Source organism: Engraulis encrasicolus, chromosome 17, assembly GCF_034702125.1.
Source record: "Engraulis encrasicolus isolate BLACKSEA-1 chromosome 17, IST_EnEncr_1.0, whole genome shotgun sequence".
Lineage (NCBI taxonomy): Eukaryota > Metazoa > Chordata > Actinopteri > Clupeiformes > Engraulidae > Engraulis > Engraulis encrasicolus.
The window spans coordinates 25,992,197-26,015,300 of NC_085873.1; the positions used below are offsets into that span (position 1 = coordinate 25,992,197).

Sequence of the window (23,104 nt, forward strand, 5' to 3'; positions counted from 1 at the left end):
TACACACAATATGACACATTTATTGGATTGGTTGTTGGCTTCGTTCTGTATTTGTTGCCATTATAGTTGGCTTTACAGCGGGTCCTCTCCCTCTGAAATTGACAAGCTACATCAGCGGAGTACCGCTCCCAGATTTCAGCCTCACAGACACAGACTTGAAGGGTATGAGGCAGGCAGAATGATGGGTAGCACAGTGAAGTGATGGTTAGTCTATAATGGAGTTGAAACGGGGTGCAGTGGCCAGGCTGTAACGATCTTCCTCAAGCTGTTGCTGCTCTTAATCACGTCCTCACTGCTCTCTCAGGACACATCTAACAAGCCATTTGGCCTTATGGATATTCCATCAAGTCTCCCCCCCCCCCCCCCTTTAAGAGTTAATTATGAGTCTTTCTCCTGTCATCCCATGCTATATAGTGTGCTGCATTCTGTATTTGTTGATTTGTGTTTGACGGTGGTCTATGCTTTTCAGGTTTATATGCACTTTCAGTTGCATTATTTTAGTTGCACATGCTGTAGTTTGGGGACATGTTATTACAACGACCCTGTGTAATGTCCGTTACATGGTGTACATGTGACGATAATGTACACTCTTACTTTGATTGTGATTTGAATCGCGACCGATTCTCTGTCCGTCAGATTGCCCTTGGTGCAATCAATGTAAGGTGTAATTGACAATATTGCCCTACGAAGACAAAGTGCAGTAACTACATATTTTTTGTCAAAATGGAGTTTAGACAGAAAATGGTCTTCATTACACCTCCTTTATCTTGTTACAAAGCCTTATGGTCCAAATGTGTCCCGATTTAGAGATGTTATGTCAAATCAGAAGTAACTACAATATCCAACCTAATACCAAGGCCCTGAAGGCATTTTTCTCAGTTTCAATGCTGGCGTAGTTATTGTACTTTGCCTTTGTTAGGGCATAATAATGTGTTTGACTTTGACTCTGTGATTCGATTCTTGACCTGTTTCCCTGTGATTTGATTCTTGACCTGTTTCCCTGTGATTTGATTCTTGACTTCTGTTTCCCTGCAGATTGGAGGTCATAACATGTTTGGTAGTGCGAGTGGGATGGCCCAGTCCAGGCACCAGCCTGGCGTGCCGCCCCTCAACCCCACCCCCGGGATACGAGCGCAAGTGCCTCATCAGTACCTGTCACCTCAGGTACGTCTTGCTTTGAGAGGGCATGGCCTGACTTTAACATTTTATTTATCTGCTTTCCTTCTTTGTGAAGTGCAATGCCATTTGCATTCATGAAAAGCTGCACAAGTACAGTGATTGGGAATGATATTAATGAAGCGCTTTGCAGACAATTTATAATGGTCTTAATAGTTTAATTATAATTTAATATTTTAAGTAATAATTGTTTGACATGCCTGGTTGGGTAAGTTAGTCCCCATGTTCCACTGTTGGACTGGTTTAAACCGTTAAGCTCCACCTCCTGCTTTGATTTGCCGAAACTTGCATTTCCGCAATGTTTTTCGCAATGTTCCACAACATTCCGCAATATTATAAGGATTTGTGCATCTTGAACACAGGGATCATGCCCCTTTTAACTGGCCAGAATCAAATCAAATGTGACAAGATCATGTGGTAGTATGTCTTTAAAGAACACCTGAAAGAACATTCGTTGTAACGACGATGGTTGCCATGCGTTCTTTTGTGTGTGTGTGTGTGTCTCTCGCAGGTGCCAGGTTCCGTACTGAAGCAGATGCCCCCTCCGAGCAGCGGAGTGGGCGGTGTGGGAGGGGTGGGGGCGGGGGTGTTCCCTCCTCAGCTCTCACAGCTCTCCCCACAGCACCTCGCCATGCTCAGTGGCATATACCCCCCTCACATACAGTTCCAACTGGTAAGAGGAAGTATGCATACGCACGCGCACGCGCACACACACACACACACACACACACACACACGCAGACACACGCAGACACACGCAGACACACGCAGACACACGCACACACACACACACACACACACACACACACACACACACACACCTCTACATACAACTCCAACAGGAAAGGGCAGACATCTCTCTTTCGCATGCATTCTCTCTCGCTCTCTCTCTCTCTCTCTCTCTCTCTCTCTCTCTCTCTGTCTCTCGCTCTGTCTCTCTCTGTCTCTGTCTCTCGCTCTCTCTCTCTCTCTCTCTCTCTCTCTCTCTCTCTCTCTCTCTCTCTCTCTCTCTCTCTGTCTGTCTGGCTGGCTGGCTGGCTGGCTGGCTGGCTGGCTCTCTCTTGCTCTCTCTACCTAGTTCAGAGGAATAAGGCTTGGCCTTTTGACTCGCACAAACTCAAACGCGTGCACACATGCATTGACAGACACCGATAGCTAAAAAAACATTATTGTGTGCAAGTTCATCAGTCGAAATGGGCTTGCTGCAGGGCTCATTATGTCTTAAATATTGCAAAGGTTACAAGGCCACATTTAACCTCCTTGCGAAGCCATGGGCAGGAACTGTACTGTCTTGCGTCCTCATTCGAGGTGGTTTCTGAGGTTATGTCAAGTCGTGTTTTGGGTGATGTGTGCCGGCAGGTTTTTTTTTTCCCCCTGTTGTGTTTCAGTCCGGAGACGGTCAGCGGTTTTGTGTCACGGCGTCATGTTACTGTTGACTCGCTGCCTTTTCCTGTGTGTTCTTGTCTTGTCGTCGTCTTCTTCACCTCTACCCTCCCCCCATCCACTTCTCTCCTTTCCTTTTTTTCCCTCCCTTCTTCCTGCATGTCTTTAATTTGTCTCTGTCCTCCATCCATCCTCCTCTCTAATTGAAAATTGTGTTGTTCATTTCAAGTTATCCATTTTTGGTCTCTTTCTCGCCTTGTGTTCGTCTTTCTGACACTTTCTCCTTCTCGGTCTGTTGTCTGACGCTTACGCCTCACACTTTTCTTTCTTTTTTTCTCTCTCTTCCACCTTTTCACACCTTTTTTCCCATCATGCTATCCTGCCGGTCGCACTCAAAAATCTCATTTCTCTTTCGTATGCTCACTGAATGCCAATATTCTTTTCACTCTTTCAAATCACATTCTCCATTCCCTCTTATAATTCTATTTTCTTTCTTATCTCTGCCCTCTCACTTTCTAATTCTTGCACCCTTTATATCCTACCATCCTGTGTCATCCATTCCCTCTCCTCTGTGTTGCCCGTATCCATTTATCTTACCATTTTAATTTTGGTCCTTCCATTTTACATCCTTGACATGTTTTACCACTCCACACTCTCCCTTTCCCCATTGTGCTCTTCCCATTTTGACACTACTTTCTTTCTTTCATCTCTCTCTCTCTCTCTCTCTCTCTCTCTCTCTCTCTCTCTCTCTCTCTCTCTCTCTCTCTCTCTCTCTCTCTCTCTCTCAGGCGTGTCAGTTGCTCCTGCAGCAGCAGCCTCAGCAGTCTCAGCAGCAGCAGCAGCAACAGCAGCAGCAGTTGCAACAGCAGCTGCTGCAGAACCAGAGGAAGTTTCCCCAGAACGTACGGCAGCAGGCCGACCCCCAGCAGGTAGCCACCAGCCCCATCGCCAACTGGGCAAATACACCGGCGGCGACAATAATAAGCGACAGAGAATCGCTGGATTGTGTAGCAAGAGCGACATAATCCACAGAAGCGACAGTTAAAAGCAGAATGCACGCATTGCGACATTCGAATTGGCTTTAGTGGTTGTTGCCGAACCACATCATAGCTAAGTAGCATAATATTAGCTGAAGTCCAGCTACAAACTGTCGCTCAAAACGCCTCTAGTTATCCAAATCGCTTTTGTCTCTTCTGTCGCCAGCAACTCAATACAAAATCTGTTACTTTCGCCGCTGGTGCCGTCTGGTGCCGTCTGGTCTAATTGTGCCATAACTTACCGTCACTTTTCCCTACATCTAAAAACTTTCTTTCATTTTTTTTAAAACAAGCATTGCATTTTATAACCTTTTCACACATAGAAGTGGGAGTAAGGAGTAAATTGCGTACTGACAAACGATGTATTTGTTATGTCATGGTCGCAATAGTATTATCTAAGTTCTGGCAAACTTGTACTTGTCACACATGGTGACAAGCGTTTGTATGCGTAGATTTAATGGAAGAAATGAGAAATAAAGATACCATGGAAGGTGTTTTTATACAGTGTTGGTTGTGAATAACATGTCTTACTAGTTTGATAATTAGAATTGCGGATAGTAAAGAATATATACCACAACAAAACGTGTTATGATGGGACTATGTCCAGATATAGGCCTACAGTATATTTAAGTATTAACCCTTTGTGGCGTGTTGTTTTGACAGCTTGCCAGGATCATGGCGGTGCTGAGGCAGCAGCAGCAGCAGCAGCAGGTGGGGGCGGCAGCAGGCATGGGCTCAAAGCTCTCGCCCTCTCACCTGGGGGGCGGGGGCGTCCCCAAGATGCCCATGGCCGACTCCATGCCCCACCCCGCCGGCGTGGCGGCCTCCGTGGCCGATCTGCACCAAAAAGCACAGGGGCCTTACTCCGGTGAGTATGGATATTGGAATTGAGACATCATAGGGCAGGGTTTTTCAACACTGGAGTCAGGAGCCCATTTGGGGTCGCCTGGAATTCAAATGGGGTCACCTGAAATGTCTGAAAGTGTGTGAAAAAAAGAATACTGATAAATATTACTAACTAATACAACAACTAATTATTTATTGTGTGCCGATCTGCACCAAAAAGCACAGGGGGCTTACTCCGGTGAGTATGGCTATTGGAAATGAGACACCATAGGGCTTTCAAACAGGTTTCCCCCCATTTCTTTGGCTTTTTCTGGGTAGTGATTTGTGATTTACTGTAACCAACTTAACTTCTGCGTACCGGGTCACTAACAGCTAGTAAAGTGAGTTGGGACTTGAGGACAGCATCATAAGCCCTTGAAGCAAGGTTCTCTTTCTTTGCCTTCTCTGGTTGGAGATTTGTGATTTTATTTTACCAGCTTAAAGTGATATTCCACCATTTATGGAAATCGGCTCATTTTACACCTTCCTGGGAGATTAATAATTCTGTTTCACTCTTTGTCCTATATTTTCAGCCGTTCTCTTAGTCTGGTGATTTTACTTCTATTTCCAAGCTGGCAATTATCTTGAATCTTATGGGACCAGTTTCTTCAAGTTTCTTTTACTTTGCCTTTTCTGGCTGGTGATTTAAACATTTTGGAAAACCTTCCTCAGAAAGCATTTTCAGTATGTTTATTGCTCTGATATAATGATGTTCAGTGATGCGTACAGCCATTAAACATAGTGCCTTTAAAGTGTACTGCAGGATTTAAAGTGTGACGTACTTAAGATTTTTTTTTCAAATGGCTGTACTGCTGGCATAGTTAGATTGCACCAGCTTCCCTGTTTGTAAAAGAGAATTAAGACTGAGATAAAGAGGTATGTCTTCCCCTGTAAGGACAAACAGTTATAACTACACAAACTGAGAAAAGGGACGTTAATGTTGTCATGTCACACTGGCTGTGCTATATGTTTGATACGGGCATATTGCAAGCCGCAACATTTTAAAGCTCTTGAACAATTCCAAACATCACCACTTCTAATCTGAATCCAGATGAGGTTGGAAGTACATACAGTGGCTACAAAAAGTATGTGAACCCTTTGGAATTACTTGGATTTCGGCTTGAATTGGGCATTAAGTCTGTTCTGATCCTCCTCTAATTCACACCAGTACACAAATACATCCTGATTGGACTAATACTGAACAACAAATATGGGTCAATGACGTTTTTTTGGGCTCAGACTTCAGGAGGTACAACCCCAGCTAATGCCCATAAATTATTGGTAATCAACAGTAATTAATGTACTGCAATTAGTATTCTTCATAGATAATCCACAAAAAGAAATGGTACAATAGTGGCATTAGCTGTGGTTGCCCCACCCTGACCTGTGCTCCTACTAAAACGCCATTGACCCATATATTTCTTCATTCTTTTAGTGAATACTACATTCACAGTTCACGTTGGAAAAAGCATGTGAACCTTTTGGAGTTAATATCTGGTTTACCACCTCCCATTTGCCATCAAGAACCTCAAACAAATGTTTAGTGTCGTTGCTGCTTAGGCCTATACAGTAGTTGTGAGGAATTTCGGACCATTTCTCTTAACAAAACTGCTTCAATTCAGTGGTGCATTTCTCGAAAGCGTAGTTGTTAGCCAGTTAGCAACTTCGGTAGTTGCCAATGGGAAATTACATTGCAAACAACAAAGTAGCTAATCTAGTTAGCAACTATGGTTTCGAGAAACGCACCCCAGAAATGTTCTTGGGATGTTTGCCATGAATTACTCTCTTGACACCATGCCGCAGCATCTCAATCTGGTTGAGGTCATGTGTACAACAATTGTAGCCAGGCTGTGCCCTCCTAGTGACGCCACACCTTCAGTGTTTCCTCTAGTCAGGCCAAGAACAATACAAGCACGATTCTGAGCTCCCAAAAAAACTGGAACTCCTCCCACTTTGTCAGGGAGCAAACAACCATTACCAAACTAAGGGAGATGGGTCAACTATACCGTTTGGTCAGACCAAGTCTCGAAGAGATTGGAAAGTTGATGATAATCAGGCTACAACAATTGCAGAGTTGTATGTGTTGTAAAATGGCTTTCTGTCATATTCTCATCAGCGTCACATCCAAATGAGAAAACGCAGACAGTGAAATAGCACGGTACTTCCCCCATTCACAGTGTGGTTAGAGCAAGGTCCCTTGCTGTGTTGCCACATTCTTAACCACAATGCAAAGCTGCAGACAGTGTGATATTCTACACGGCATCTTGGATCTTCACGTGGCTGTGTGTACATTAGAATATCATTTGGGTTGCATTTTCCTGTGTGTCCATTAAAATTTCGATTGAATACAACTGTTGACACTTTCTAATGTTGTGTAATAAGTTTTTAGTCTCTTCTGTAATGCGCATTCATTTTGACAACAAGAAAACATAGGAAAAAATATAGGTGTAAATTGTAGTAGACTTAATAGCTGTTTTTTTTTTTTTTTTTTTTACAAATGTAAGGCATGTAGGAAAAATGTTTGTACGGTTGCAGAAGAATTGTTTGTACCGTAGTCGTGTGCGTGCGTGCGTGCGTGCGTGCAAGAAATGTAAGAAATGCAAGTCTTTCCAGCAGTGTCCGTTGGGTTGTTTTGTAATTTGTGCAAATGAAATAGAAATCTTGAGTTATCTTCATTGTTCTGACTCTCCCCTGTGTGTCCTCCTCATGTCAGGTTTCAGCTCGGGCATGAACCTGTCTGGCCTGGAGCTGGGCTCCATGGTCGGGGGAGGGGCCGGGGGTCTGAAGGACTCGGCCAGCCAGCAGTCACGCTTCAAGTGGATGATGGAGGGCAACTCGCCTGCCCCCTCCCCTCCAGACAGCTATTCAAAGAACGGTGAGGAAAAACTAAATGCATTTAAAACCGACTTTAAAAGTATGCATTGGATGAAGGTGTCTGTGTGTGCTTGTGTACTTCAATTTTGCAATTGAATTGTTTTTTAATTGAGCTGTATTTAAGATTTATGAGACTGTGGGACTTACCTTCTTTTGATGTGCTGCATTTAAAAAGAAGTATAGATTGGGGGGGGGGGGGGGGCTTAATTTACAAACCTGAAATTAATTCAGGTTTTGGGCTTAATTTACAAACCTAAAATTAATTGAATTTGATTTTTTGTAATGTGTTCTTCTCCATCAGGTCCCATCTCTGCGCCCATGAAGGCCAGAGGCGGATCCCCCTATTCCCCCTACGAGCTCCTGGGCGCCGACGGCCTGGGGGTACCCCCGCAATCTGCCTCGGACGGCTGGCATCGCACGCCTGGGAAAACGGGCACCAAGACTGGCACGTCCAGCTGGCCTCCAGGTGAGTGTGTTTGTGTGTGGATTTCCAACAGCCTTAACTCCAGTCAGCCTCCCTTTCCTTGATGCACACAAACTCGCCCACATTCTCGCTCTCGCTCTCGCTCTCGCTCTCTCTCTGGCTCGCTCTCTGGCTGTGTCTCTCTCTCTCGATGCACACACAACTCGCACGCGCACCTTTTGTCTTTCTCCCCCCCTCTCTCTCTCTCTCTCTCTCTCACAGCAGACACTATGTTGTGTAGGAGGAGAGGGCCTGTCTACACACTGCACACCGTCAGCATAGTCACCGCTACACAGCAAGGGCATGATGATTACACATGGCAACAGTTAGCAAGACAACAGCCCATTTGCATCATCAGCTGTCACGCCTCATGTCAGTCTGATGCAGAAATGTCTGAGAAACGTGTCGCTTCTTGGGCCCCAAATATAACTGTAGGCTACTGTACTTCTTTCGTCATCTGTGATGTAACTTGTTAGTTTGCCCAACATTATCTGTTGATTAATCACAATCCCCCCCCCCTCTCTCTCTCTCTCTCTCTCTGTCTCTCTCTCTCTCTCTCTCTCTCTCTCTCTCTCTCTCTCGCTCTCTCTCGCTCTCTCTGTCTCTCTCTCTCTGTCTCTCTCTCTCTCTCTCTCTCTGTCTCTCTCTCTCTCTCTGTCTCTCTCTCTCTCTCTCTCTCTCTGTCTCTCTCTCTGTCTCTCTCTCTCTGTCTCTCTCTCTCTCTCTCTCTCTCTCCTCCAGAGTTCCAGCCGGGCGTGCCGTGGAAGGGCATCCCGAGCGTTGACCCCGAGTCCGACCCCTATATGACCCCTGGTGGCATGCTGAGCTCACACAGCCTCAACGACACCGAGCACCAACTACTGAGAGACAACACGGGTACACACACACACACACACACACACACACACACACACACACACACACACACACACACACACACACACACACACAGGCATACACACACATATGCGCGCGCTTACACACAGCCTCAACCACACCAAGCACCAACTACTGAGAGACAACACAGGCACACACACACACACACACACTCACACACACACACACACACACACACACACACACACACACACACACACGGGTGATTCTCACAAAGCTAAAAAAACTATGGCAATGAGGTTTTAATGGTTAAATATGACAGGTATTCTTTTGATAATATACATTACTGTAGAGCAAGACGTGTAGCTTCTGGCACACTAGTACATTTAAAAAAATATTATTTTTATTTTCCACTTTTTATGAATTTTATAGGCAAATTCTCATTACCGAAATGTGTCCCGAACAAAATTTCTGGTCTTTGAATTAGGGTAAAACATAATAAAAATGTTAAAAATACGTAAATGACACTACAAGAGCGTTCGTCTATGTCCGAAGTTTCATTAAGTGTTCCTTGTTGGCAATTTAAATAATGAACACTCATGAATATTTCAAGAAAAGATCGTGTCCCCAAGTTTTTCTTCTCATTACCGCAATATATTTCAGAACTACAATTAAAAGCCATCAGAATTTCAATATGAGCTGAAACTATCTACAATTCATCTGTACTAACAGGAGATTCAAGATGGCTACATGATTAGTCAGCCTTATTATTTGTGCCTGTAAAATGTCACAATTTGTCTCAAAAATATGCAAATACGACAAAAGGTGGTTCATTACCCATTACCGAAATTTAGTCAATATTTCAAAATAAATAAGATTTTTTTCATTTTAACACTTGCTTGGTAAGAGGGTATTCATTTTCAGAATTCAACAATGGTCATGAATTAGCTATGTCATAATTACTGAAGTTACAGTTAGCATTATTGTGCTGAGCCATCTCATTACCGCAATACACATTCTCATTACCGCAATGTTTTAAGTACCTTTCGGTAATGAGGATTGTCAATTTCGGTAATGAGACTCTATGGTGATTTACATTTAGAATATATTATCATGACATACGTATATGTGTTTCACTTTTTATTTATTTACATTTTTAAACATGCAACTGCAACCTTAAATACAAATGATATTTTTGCAGTATAAATATTGTCACTATGTCACTTAATTATAGTTAAAGGACTTGATGAAAGTGTGAAGTGAAATTGCATCCATTTCAGGTTGAAATATGCAATTGTATTGAATCGATATTCGATATACAATATTGTAAGTAAACAAAGCAAAAGTAAATGCCTAACATCTGCAATAGCTCCTTCATCTAATGGGGGTTGTCTGTAAAGGTGATCATCTCCCTATACATTACATAGGCTAAATTGAGTGGTCATACAGGTCTTGTTCATAGACCATTTTTCTGTTCTCATCCTTTCTGGCTAATGTTGTGGTGACATTTACATTTTTTCCCAGCCTTGGAAGAACAATAATCGACTATGGGCCAGAAACCCTGTTGTGAGAGTTCATTGAGAGTAGCAAGTCACAACTTAATTCTTGCTCATATACCCAACCCATGAATCAATATTCTGGCTGTTTCCACCCTCGAAATGTGTCTTTTGATGCAAAAAATAATCGAACTGCCTGGTGATGTCACCCAAAGCCAAGGCAATTGCAAACAATGAAGCCAGCACTCGCAGTGAAGTTGTCAGATTGCGTAGATGGCCAAAAAGGGAACAAGTTTGGAGACAAAATCGACTCACTTCAAGTGAGTCGATTTTCCAGAAATTGACAGATTTTTTTGCTTCCTGTGTTTGGTTGTCATACCCTCAATTGTAGTGGGTTTGAGTATTTATCTTTTTTACTAACTTGAACTTCCTTCCAAAAATTTTTGGTTTGGATCCAATTTTGATCATTGTTAAAGGTGGCACAAAAGGCTTGGCATTTGAAATAGCAGTGAATAGGCCTTTATAGCGAATTCAGTGAGAAGTTAGTTTTTAGAATATTTCAATCAAAACTAGTAAGAAGAATTATTAAGAGCAATGCTCTAGTTGCCTTTACACTTTTCCCCAAAATTAGAAAATTCCTCATGCATGTTTGTTTGCAGCCTTTAGCAAGGTTTTTCAGCCCCCATACTCTGATCCTTTAGCCATGCTCAAACACCCATGTACCTTTTTTAGTCTTTTAGTTATGCTGTGGGTTCTTGATGTCCTGGGTAAGTGGAAAGGCAACTGGATCAAAACAGCCTCAAAATGCACTTTGCACTGATATAGGGCCTAGCTGAATCAAAATGCCCATTCACAGCAATTCAAATTTCCAAGTCTATTGTGCCACCCTTTGACAAGTATCAAACATGCTAGAAAAATGACCAAGGAAGTTAAGGGTAGTGCAAAGGAACAATACTGCAAAGAGAAAGAGCAGGATTTTGCAACGTTTTAATTTTGTGTTTCATGCACCCTATACTAATTATGGGCATGTCTGATATTGTCCTGAAAAACAACATTTTTTCTTTTTCAAAAATGTGAATGAAGTGAAAGGCCACTTGGGAAACTACAACTCCCATTGGCATTGTGATCCAGCACTCCACAGCACACACATGAACACTGCACACTGCACACAACAGAATGGCATTCATGCCTCACCCGCATTTATGCCTCATCCCCAATAGCGCCCAAATGGGAGCACCATGCTCAGGGTACCTCAGTCATGGAGGAGGATGGCGGAGATCACTGGTTAATTACTCCCTCCACCAACCTGGCGGGTCGGGAATCGGGAGTCTGATGCCCTAACCTATGACTGCCATTGATGTGCAATGTGCAACTCAAGCAGTTAGAGGTGTTCAGTGATATTTCATAACACACATAACGTTCATAGTGAATTCCGGCTTTGGTCCGGACAGTATTACGATGATACTGTACCGAAAGCCGAGGTGTACCGAACCCACATACCATACAAGCTACTTTAGTCATCTCCTGTTCCTTCTACCTACGTCCTAGTTGCCGGTGCACACCGAGTCAGAAAAAAAGTCCAGTGCACGACCTCGCACTGCGACATGATTTTCCTTCTCATGACAGATTTAGATTTCTGGTCCACTATAGATTTTTGGCTGGAGAGATCCGTGGCGAGTTGTGTCATATTCAGGGTGGGGATGAGGAGTGGGATGTATGCGCTTCATTGAGGTCATCAGGTGGCTACCCTCCGGTGTTTTGATGATGGACTAACTATAACTTCAGAGTGCAATCCCTTGGCCTTCACCCCTTATACTATGATGTTACTTTGGTGCCTACTGGAGGGGTGGGGAACCTTTTTCATTCAAGGGGCCTCTTCAAATTCATCTGAGGGCCGTAAAAGTTCTCAGAGAGCCGTACTAAGAACACAAACCAGGATTTCCTCCTGCACTTTAGGCCTATATTGAAGTCAGACACCTTTAAAACAGACCCACCTTCTCTAGTTCCACTGAATATAACTCAATTGTATTGCAAAAGTATTTTCTAAGATTCCTTTACAAAATATGTAATATTTCACTTGAGGCTGCATAACATTAAATTTATATCGGGGGCCTGATTAAACGGCCGTAAGGGCCACAAACGGCCCTCGAGACAGGTTCCCCACACTAACCTATGGTCTCTTATGGTCTTTGGCTGGGTTAAGTCTTGAATCCCAATATCCTTCAGTAGCTTAATGAATGGTTTATATAGAATATATTTATCAGCTTATTAGGTGTCATTCGATTAGTTCTGCCCTGGAGGCTCTGTCGTTGTGCTAATAATAATAACAAATCACATAATTTACTAATATTTGGCTTTAGTTCAATTTATTTCTCCTTATTCTCATTACCGAAAACTCATTCTCATTACCGAAACATATCCCTCATTACCGAAATGAGCACTTAATTGTAAAAAAAAAGTACTAAAGGAAAACTCTATTCACATATATTTTTTATGAACACAGTACCTTTCATGTTTCTTTCACTTCAGTATATTTTCAGACCGAAATTGTAGGTTTTCACGGATGTATTCTAAAATTAAAGAGGAAAACAAATGATCCTATTGCGGTAATGAGGTAAAATGGTAAAATTCTTAAACTACAATAATAAGAAAAAAAAACTTTTTTGAGTGTTTTATGTAGCCCCTAGTACAACTATCAATATTCAATGAACAAAACTGCAAGAACAATTAAGTTTCCTAATACATTTCATGAAAGAAAAAAATTGCGGTAATGAGCATTTCAGCAGACATGGACCTATAAAACGTAAAAAAATGTGTTTTAAATAGTTTTCAGGTAAGTTGATATTATTGTGCTTAGTAACTGTACACTTTGATGTAACTGATTCAAAAAGAAATTCAATCAAAAAAGCATTTTGAAAAAATGGTTGTCAAAACACCTTTGTTGCGCGTTTCGTGAGAATCACCCACACACACACACACACACACACACAGCCTCAATGACATCGAGCATCAACTAACTGATAGACAGCATGTATTTAGCTGTCTTTGCTATGGGTGTCGGCTGCTGAAAATGTCTCGGGTGGTTACTAGGGTAGCACTCCATCGCTCTACTAATGCCTCTCTCAAACTTGTTCCCCTGTGTTGGAAAGTGTGGAAAATTTCAGAGCATGAAAACATTGACTAAAACGGTCTCTTTGCACTTGAAACTGCAAGTGCAACTAATGAGGGACAACATGGTTTGGGTAGCGCTGGTGCTGCTGGCTGCTAAAAACGTCTCACAGCTCGAAGGGTTCACTTTCTCTTTTTTTTACGAGGCTGGTATGGCGTAATGTTACTTGGTACTGATAGAGGCTGGTATGGGGTAATGTTACTGGGAACTGATGGAGTGGTGGAAAGGAGAAGCCTCAACGGTCCATCCCTTCTCTCACCAGAGCCAGGGGGAGAGAGAGAGGACCACTGACCGCAGATCACGTTGGTGACGATTCAGGGGTTGGGTTGCCTTTGATGCCGCCCAGCCTCTGTGGCGTAATGTTACTTTGTGACGGAGGTGGTGGAACGCAGGAAGGGAGAGCCATCTGCCCCACTGCCCCAGTGCCCCTGCCCCTCCTTCACACCTATTTTGTGACACAAGTTCACGCTGGTTTTCACCGGGAGCAAGAAAACACTGTCTCAATTTCAGAAGGATACCCTTCATTCTCAGCACTTAAATAGTCATAGTATGCATTCCTGTTAGGAAGGCTCACGATCCTTCTTTTTAGCAATGATTGTCAGCTGTTTTGCCATTTGAGTCTCATTTGAGTACCAAGTGATGCCTGCCACACCATTAACTCTTGATTAATCACCACCTTTTATTCTGTCTCTCTCATTCTCTCTCTCTCTCTCTCACTCTCTCTATCTCTCTCTCTCTCTCTCTCTCTCCCTCTCTCTCTCTCTCTCTCTCTCTCCCTCTCTCTCTCTCTCTCTTTCTCTCTCTCTCTCTCCCCCTCTCCCTCCCTCTTTCAGAATCCAACCCCTCCCTGAACACCTTGTTGCCTTCACCCGGTGCCTGGCCTTACAGTGCCTCTGAGAGCCCCCTCAACAACGCACACAACCCAGGTACAGGCTGTTGTCACAAGTATTTGTTGTCAACTTGAATTACCACAAACCATTACTTGAATTAAACAATATTTGTATGAATAATGGTTCCTGTTTGAGATGCCAATTTTGTGTTCCTAGAATGTGATTGACTACACAACAAATGACTGGAGTTTTGTGTCTGGGAAAGCACAGGAGTCAACTTCACAGATCTCTGTACTATGTCTCAGACACTACAAACTGCAAAAACAAAAGCAAACTGCTAGAGGAATAGCCACTGAGCTGTAGGCCCCGACATATTCCACGCTTTCGAAATTAAGAAAACACCCCTCAACATCCGCTTTGGAAAGGGAGATAGTAGTTGATGTTTCATCAAACTTCGGCCTTTCTGCATTATGTCTCCAAACGGGTTTCGGTTTCAGACGCCCGTGTTCTAGCTCTATCTTTATACTTCTTCCTCGAGGTCTAGCTCTCGTAAGCAGCTGAGTGTCTATGGAAGGAGAAGGAGCACGTAACATAAGAGTAGAGAGTACAGTGTGTAGTGAATGTACCACAGTTGACCTTCTCCCCTGTGCGTGTCGTGTCTCCCCACAGCTAAATACACAGAGTACAACAAGGGCAGCTGGCCCCCCGAGCCCATTGGCCACAAGTGGAAGGCCAACCGCAACAGCCCTCAGCTGCCACGCCCACCACCGGGACTATCCAGTCAGAAACAGCCATCCGTGTCCCCGTGGGCGGGAGGAAGCCCGCGATTGGCCCGAGTTGGTGGTTGGGGCGGCGGCTCTGGCGGCAGCCAAGACACCAGATACGGAGGACAAGGTAATGCTCCCTGGCGCGAGTACACACACACACACACACACACACACACACACACACACACACACACACACACACACACACACACAGTAATGCTCCCTAACACAACACATGTGCACACACGCACACAGGAACAGGTACATGTATATAAATACACATACACATGTGCACACACATACACGTCTAAGGTACGCACACCTGAGGACAAACTCTTTGCACTGACCCACTCTCCTAAACAGACACGTGTGCATGCATTGCACAACTGCACATATCCACGCACACATGCGCACACACACATAGAAACACACATATCACTGCACTGACCCACTCTACGCCTACTCTATACAGCCTATTGACTGACACCCTTCGCACCTGTGCTCTCCCAACTCTGAGCATTGCAGTCAGACCTGTGCAGTCTTGTCCTGTTAAAATATTCAGCCTGGCCGATGCACTAAATGGGCCCCAGAGCCAGTCTCTGAGCTCTCTCGTGCTCAGTCCGCCTACAGTAGTTCCTCAGAGCCCTTTGGCACATCCATATTTGATTAAAGGTGCACTGTGTAATATTTTTTGAGTAGTTTATTTGCAGAATCAATGATGCCCATTCACAAATGTTACCTTTTTTCATGAATACTTTCCACCACCATCAAATTCTAAGTTTTCATTATGACAGAGAAAATAGCATTTTTCATACTTGAAAAGGTGGATCTTCTCCATTTAAAATTTCCAGAAATAGACGTTTTTAGCTGCAAAACCTACTGTGCTTTGATCATAGAAATATTCATGAAAAGATCAAAGTTGACAATAGACAGCACAGTTTCAATGAGCAGCATAGTTTCAGGATACCTACTCTGGCCATCATCCTGCACAGTGCACCGTTAAGTCAAGAGTTGTTGTTGTTGTTGTTGTAGGCAACTGGATGATGTTTTGTTGGAGCTTGAAGATGTCTTGTCTCTCCTGCTTCCAAAGACTTGTTGTTGAATGAGAATCTTCACAGACATTTGATTAATGCATCGGTCATGTATCATGCACCTCTGTCAGCCTAGAGGTCCGTTCATCAGTAGTGTGTGCTAACTGATTGTGTGCGTGTGCTGTAGCAGGTATGGCGTGGAGCGATGGGACCTCCAGGGGAAGCTGCTGGCTGCTGCTGAGTAACCTCACCCCTCAGGTAGGCACACATGCACATAAATACACCTCTCTCTCTCTCTCTCTCTCTCTCTCTCTCTCTCTCTCTCTCTCTCTCTCTCTCTCTCTCCTTCTCTCTCTCTCCTTCTCTCTCCTTGTCCTCATTTTATTTCCATCCTCTTTGTCTCACCCTTCTGTTTCCTTTTTACTGATCATTTCTCTCCATTTCCTTTTTTGTTTCTCTCTTTCTCCTGCTGTCTCTCTCTCTTATTATTTTTTTATTTGTCTTTCTCTCCCTCTCCCCTCCATCTCTCTCTTACTTCTCATGTTTCATTTCTTTTTATTTCACTTAATTTTCTCTCTCACTTTTGAAGTGAGGTGGTGTTACAAAAACGCTTTGTGCTTTGTATTGGAACAGTGAATTGCACTTCAACCGTTTTTTTTTACATGATTCCAATTGTTGTTTAATGTATACGGTTTGCCCTTGGCTAGTCGCCATGTGATTGTACAGCAACCTTATTGTAAATCAAGAACATTTTTAAATCTCTCTCTCTCTCTCTCTCTCTCTCTCTCTCTCTCTCTCTCTCTCTCTCTCTCTCTCTCTCTCTCTCTCTCTCTCTCTCTCTCTCTCTCTCTCTCTCTCTCTCTCGCCCCTCGTCCCCAAATGGCAAGCCGAATGAGACAATTGTGCTGGAAATAAGCTGCATGATGTATGCAATTCTGTGAAACAGCTGATAACTCAGTCATTCTCATGCAGACATGATCAAGTCGATTACACAAGGTGTAGAATTGGTCACTCTAGACTCACTCATGCTTTTTTGCTAATTGCAAGTGAACCTCCCCTGTGTGATCTATGCGGAAATCTCAATTAAGCATATCCTAGCTTGCTCTGCCCTTAAAAGGAAAAGAAAGAAGACAACGCTATGTTTTTTATTTTTAAGAAGGTCCCACCATTAAAGGTTTTGAACTTTTTAAAATATATTGATGTGACCAAACTTATGTGATATATTTATTCAATTATTTATATCTTTGTTGATTTTTAATGTGAAGTGAATTTTGTTACCTGTACTGGCCATGAAATAGCCACAGCTGCATAATTGGCCATAAATGTAAACAAACAAACAATCTCTCCTCGTCCCCCCCTCCAGATTGACGGCTCCACCCTGCGTACTATCTGCATGCAGCACGGTCCGCTGTTGACCTTCCACCTCGGCCTGACCCAGGGCAGCGCTCTGATCCGCTACAGCTCCCGGCAAGAAGCAGCCAAGGCCCAGAGCGCACTGCACATGTGAGTTCCCCCCTTCCCCTTGGAAAGGTTTACTTAATCATTTCGATGTACTTTGAGGTTAACGCTTACTGGTCGATTGTATCCGTTGCGTGAGCCGGATCCGACGAATTCAATTCATTTGCAATGAAACCTGTCCGGCCGTTGTCGCATGCCGGGATTCCGGCACAGTGAGCGGGGGACCTACGGCATGGCAAAAAGTTGGGCTCGCTCGAACTTTAATTATGCTAATTTATGCTGATTGCCACGGGAGCCGTCGTGGGTTACCCACTGACTTAAGAGCACGTAAAGATATTACAGTAATGTAATGTGATGGTGCCCCCCTGACCTTTTCCCTCTGCGCTCCTCAGGTGTGTCCTGGGTAACACCACCATCCTGGCGGAGTTTGTGAGCGAGGAGGACGTGGCTCGCTACTTCGCACATTCCCAGGCTGCTGCTGCTGCCGCCGCCGCTGCTGGTGGAACTGCCGGAGGCGTCGGAAACGCCGGAGGCACCGCAACGTCTCCTGGTGCTCCGGGCTCCTCGGCCGCGGGAGTTCCCCCTGGAGCGGAACGCTCGGCTGCTGGGGGCAACGGTGGCATGTCATCATCCATGGTCGGAGGCAACGGAACCGTGGGCGTTAGCGTGGTGGGTGCCGGAGCCCCGGGTGTTGCCGGTATGGCTGTAGGCGCCCCCTCCACCGGCTGGCAGAGTTTGGACGGTACAGGCAGCTCCCCGGACGCCTCTTCCTCCTCTGCGGCCTCCAACCACGGGGCAGCGGGGCTGGGCGTCTTTGCCCAGTGGAGCAACGGGGCTGGGGTGGTCGGCGGCGGAGGAGTAGGCATGGGGGGAGTGATGGTGGAGCCCAGTCGGGCCCAGGGGCTGTGGGGAGGGATGCCCTCGGGGTACCCTGTCGGGGTGGGGAGCAGCCTGTGGGGGTCCCCCGCTATGGATGACCGCCACCAGATGAGTAGCCCTGCCGCTCTGTTGCCAGGAGACCTGCTGGGAGGAGGAGCCGACTCCATCTGACTGAAACATCCCACTTAACACACACACACACACACACACTCACACACACACACACACACACACACACACACACTCACACACACACACACACACACACACACGCATATACATGCATACGAATACTTACACACATCCATGCACATATATATATATACATATTTGCATACACGCCCATGTATTCCTACCTACCTACCTACAGTACATGCGTATAATACATTTCACACACACAGCCATACATGCAGACATTGAACCTTACAAGCATACATACACATACATGCAGATATTCAAGGACCATACATACAGTATAGGCACACACATACAGGCATATTACCTTACAAACATGATATAGACATGCATACAAACGGACATGAATTGTTACAAACATGCACACATTCAAACTTGCATATATGTACCTACGTTCAAACTTATTGACAACCTTTCACCATAAATGCACCCAGACTCTCACCATCTATACTGAATGCATACATGCATCCGGACATCTACGATATTTGCTGATACACACAGACATACAAGCACCCACCACTGAATTTCATCTATACTACTCTTCATACATTCAGAGAAAAGTGGTCATACAGACTCCACAAGTGTGCCAGTACCAAATAGCACCTAACACACACACACACACACACACACACACACACACACACACACACACACACACACACACACACACACACACACACACACACACACACCTCTTTACTTTCAGTTCCAGTCGATCATCTTACAGGTACACAAAGTCTGCCAGCGCACACACCCACACACTCACACATTCACACATCCACACGTACACATACTTGCACATCTGCCCGCACATGCCTAGACATTGACATATGCACTGTGGCAAGCACTCGAATCGTGCAGCTGTACCGAACAGTCACTCTTATTGTTATTATTTTTATTACACACAAACACACACACACACACACTATGAAGCACTCAAGGACACACACTTTCCAGTCAGGAAGCAAAAACAGCCGCGACAGGTTACAGTAGAGCTTGCTATTATTGTCACTATTACTATCACAGATCCTAATGTAATCCTTTAAAATGACAACACATGCATCCTCAAAAGAAAAAAAAGAATCTGTCATCCCTCTTCTCAAAGAGAACAAAAAAACGAGGAGAAAGTCGGGAGAAAAAAACGTGAAAATTCTCAGAGGGAGATCTTGTAAAACACTGGCCATAGAGGTGTACACTGTCAAACTATTGTTCGCAGCTGGTTGGGATTAATTGCATTACTGACAAACACATATACATATATATACTTTCATTCAAAAACACACCTACAAACACAAACCTACACACATGACCACATGCAGACACACATCCATACTCAAAAGATGTACACACACACGCACACACGCACACCTTTTACCCTTAAATGAAGACTTCAGCATCAAGACTTGAACCGACAACAAACAAACAAAAAAAGTGAAATAGTTGGGACTTGCAAGATTCAACTGGATGAATCCTTAATCTTGAGTTTCTGTAGACAAGTACATTAATTTTACCCTGCATACTGAGACACTCACTCAGGCATGCACTGTAAAGGAAAAAAAAAGACACAAACACACACACTTATACAAACATAGCCTACCAATATGCATCATTTGGATGTCGTTCTGTGATGATTTTTGTTTTGTTTTTTTGTTTGGGACGCTACATTGCAGGATGATTTCATAATGTTACAGCTCTCTCTTTACTCAAGAAAAAAAAAACGTGGAGAAAAAAAAATACAACGAACATACCAAACACTCGCGTCCTTCCTAAGACACACTGTTCTAATGTTTGACAAAAGAAAAAAAATAATAATCAAAACTGTATGTTGTTGTCCTTTTTTGTTTCTGGTTTGTTTGTTTTTGTTTGTTTGTTTTCAGTGTTTGGACAGTGGCATCCAGAAATGTCTTATATATTTCCATCAGATGCTGACCTCGTATGTATTTTTTGTTTGTTTGTTGGTTTGTTTGTTTGTTTTTATTTCGTACTCAATCAAGTGTGCTTGTCATGAAAAAGACTATGATCATTTAGGATGTGTAGCTGTATCTCTATAAGGTGCCCTTCTGCCTATGTATGTGTGCATGACAAGTGGAACAAGCGTCAAGCGGAGAGTTCATTGTTTTTTTTTTGTCTGGATGGAAATTTGGAACGGAAATTTCTGCCTTTGTCACTGATGGGTTTGGGGAAGGGATGGGCGGTTTAGTGAATGGGGCATTGGGGCAGGGTGGGTTGGAGGTTAGGGTTATGTTTGGCTGTGGGGAGGGTAGGTAGGGGTAGGGTGGATGGGGATGGGGGCAGGACCATTGAGTGTGTGTGTTTGTGTGTGTGTGTTTGCTTGCTGAATTATCTCGCCAGTGGAGGCGAATAAATGTGTGTGTGACAGCTTCCATCAGGTGTTTCGACGTTTATGTCTGCGCTCAACACGTGTTAGTGCGCACAAGCTTTGAATGTTCTGTGCGCTTGTGTGCGTGCGTTGCGTGCGTGCGTGCGTGTGAAGACCACAAGTTCAACAACATTGGCACTAATGAATATTTCTTAAGTTGTGGTTTTAGCAGCCTTTTATGTTTTATATATTGTCTGAATTGCAATAATAATAATAAAGATGATATTAATAATACATTTTTTAGAAGAAAAACCAACTGAAGGCATTCGTACTGAGACATGCCAAACACACCAAGCTGAGCTGGAGAGGTGTCTTAGAAACACTTAAAGAAGTTACCAATTGTTTTATTGTTTTGTTGTTGTGTTATCATTTTATTTTAAATTAAGGTGGGCTTTATCACTCCTGTTCAGGTTTTTTCCCTCTTTGTTTTTGTTTCGGTTTCTGATTTTACAAAGAAGAAGAAAGTAATTTAAACAAAGAACAAGACAATTAATAAAGGTTGAATTCAATTGTGTATCGGCTCTGTGTCAGATGTTTTATTAGATGTTTTGGTGTCGCCTGCGCACCAGTTGCAGATGGTTAACATTATGTGACTAGACGCAGGAAAATGGGCTGCAAGTAGGACTGTGGGCATTATTGAATTAAGCTTTACAATGGTACTTTACGCATGGATTATATCTTAAGAGTTTGGGGCCTTTTGAATCAGTAGAAAACAGAAAATTAAGCTCTATAAGGTTCTCTAGCCCATATAACAGTTAATTTTTAAGGCAAAAATGTATCCTTTTAGATGAACCAATACAAAGCATTGAGTAGCTTTTTCAAGACCTCAACCTACCCATTCTGCAAAATCAAATAAAATAAGTAAAAAAAAAAAATGGAGGGAAAAACTTCAGCTCTAAGAGACATGGGGCCTCATTTATAAAACTTTGCGGAAGAAATGCGCCAAAAGATGGCGCACGCACGAAACTCAGGATGTGCGTGCGCAAGAAAATATTCAGATTTATAAAGCATGGCGCACGCACGTTCCACGTCGATTTCCCTTTATAAATCCCAACTGACTCTGAAGTTGCGGCAAATGTGCACACCTGTGGACACACCCATAATTATCTATGAATATTCAGTGAAACGCCCAAAATGAATATTTATATCTGTGGACGGCGTGCGGAAAGCAGAGGAGATAGCCTCCCAGACAGCAAAATGGGTCTGGCCCAGATCTGTGACAGATGTTGGCAGGCACTTGGGCCAGGTCCGCAATCCTGGTCTGGCCCGGTTTCTTATTTTACAATGGCGCTGAGCTGGAACAGGTCCGGATTATGGATCCGGAATGGATCTGGCCCAGGTCCAATCCACATGTTTGGAATTTGTGGCCGACCTGGGCCAGATCTGGCCCAGGTCCGTATACGCATCTGACCATGATCTGGCCCTGATCCGTAATACACAGTTGGGGCTCATCTGGCCCATATCCGGGCCTTATCTGGGCCTGATCCGGATTAAAGGGGTATTTAAAGGCATATGCCATTATTTTGGGGCTTAATACAGTTAAAATCGTTGGCTGGGGTTTATAAAGGTGGTAAAGTGTCTTATTTTTCATGTGAAGCGTTGTCTTGCTTTAAGACAAGTTAAAAGAGGGAGTATGTCGCTAAGCTAGTGAAAGTCAATGCATCCATGTAGCATTGCTACATGCTACACGGATCCATTGACTTTCACCAGCTTAGCGACATGCTTCCTCTTCTAACTTGTCTTAAAACAAGACAACGGCTTACATGAAAAATAAAACACTTTACCACCTATATAAACCCTGGCCAACGAATTTAACCGTATAAAGCCCCAAAATATTGGCATACCCCTTTAAAGGTGGACCGTGGAATATTTTTAGTTGTTCATTTCCAGAATTCATTATGCCCATTCACAAATGTTAACTTTTTAACAGATATTTACCACCACCAAAGTATTCAACATGACTGGGAAATTTGCACTTTTCATACATGAAAGCGGGGATCTTCTCCATTGATCGCCATTTTGAATGTTCAGAAATAGACATCGTTAGCTGCAAAACTCACTACACTTTGGTATTCATGCAAAAATCTAAATTAGCAGTAGACAGCACAGTTTCAATGAGCACCATAGATGCAATAACTACTCTGGCCACAATTTTACACAGTGCACCTTCAAGCAAGAGCAAACAATGTTTTTTTAAAAATGAGCTGCTTACAAATTATGCATTTTAGTATTCTTTATTGTTAT

The 23,104-nt window shown here is 43.6% G+C and overlaps 1 protein-coding gene across 1 annotated transcript in view; it reads left to right on the top strand.

Annotated features, from left to right (window-relative positions):
* The window catches only part of tnrc6ba (trinucleotide repeat containing adaptor 6Ba), a 40,349-nt gene extending 18,975 nt beyond the window's left edge, over positions 1–21,374 (top strand). The window contains exons 11-22 of the mRNA XM_063220895.1: positions 1,036–1,164; positions 1,688–1,849; positions 3,348–3,488; positions 4,260–4,464; positions 7,195–7,356; positions 7,657–7,821; positions 8,560–8,694; positions 14,154–14,246; positions 14,820–15,044; positions 16,139–16,206; positions 17,312–17,451; positions 17,799–21,374. Of these exons, the coding sequence (XP_063076965.1) occupies positions 1,036–1,164; positions 1,688–1,849; positions 3,348–3,488; positions 4,260–4,464; positions 7,195–7,356; positions 7,657–7,821; positions 8,560–8,694; positions 14,154–14,246; positions 14,820–15,044; positions 16,139–16,206; positions 17,312–17,451; positions 17,799–18,456 (2,283 nt within the window). The 3' untranslated portion in view covers positions 18,457–21,374. The remainder of the gene's footprint in view (positions 1–1,035; positions 1,165–1,687; positions 1,850–3,347; positions 3,489–4,259; positions 4,465–7,194; positions 7,357–7,656; positions 7,822–8,559; positions 8,695–14,153; positions 14,247–14,819; positions 15,045–16,138; positions 16,207–17,311; positions 17,452–17,798) is intronic.
* The last annotated feature ends 1,730 nt before the right edge of the window (positions 21,375–23,104 follow it).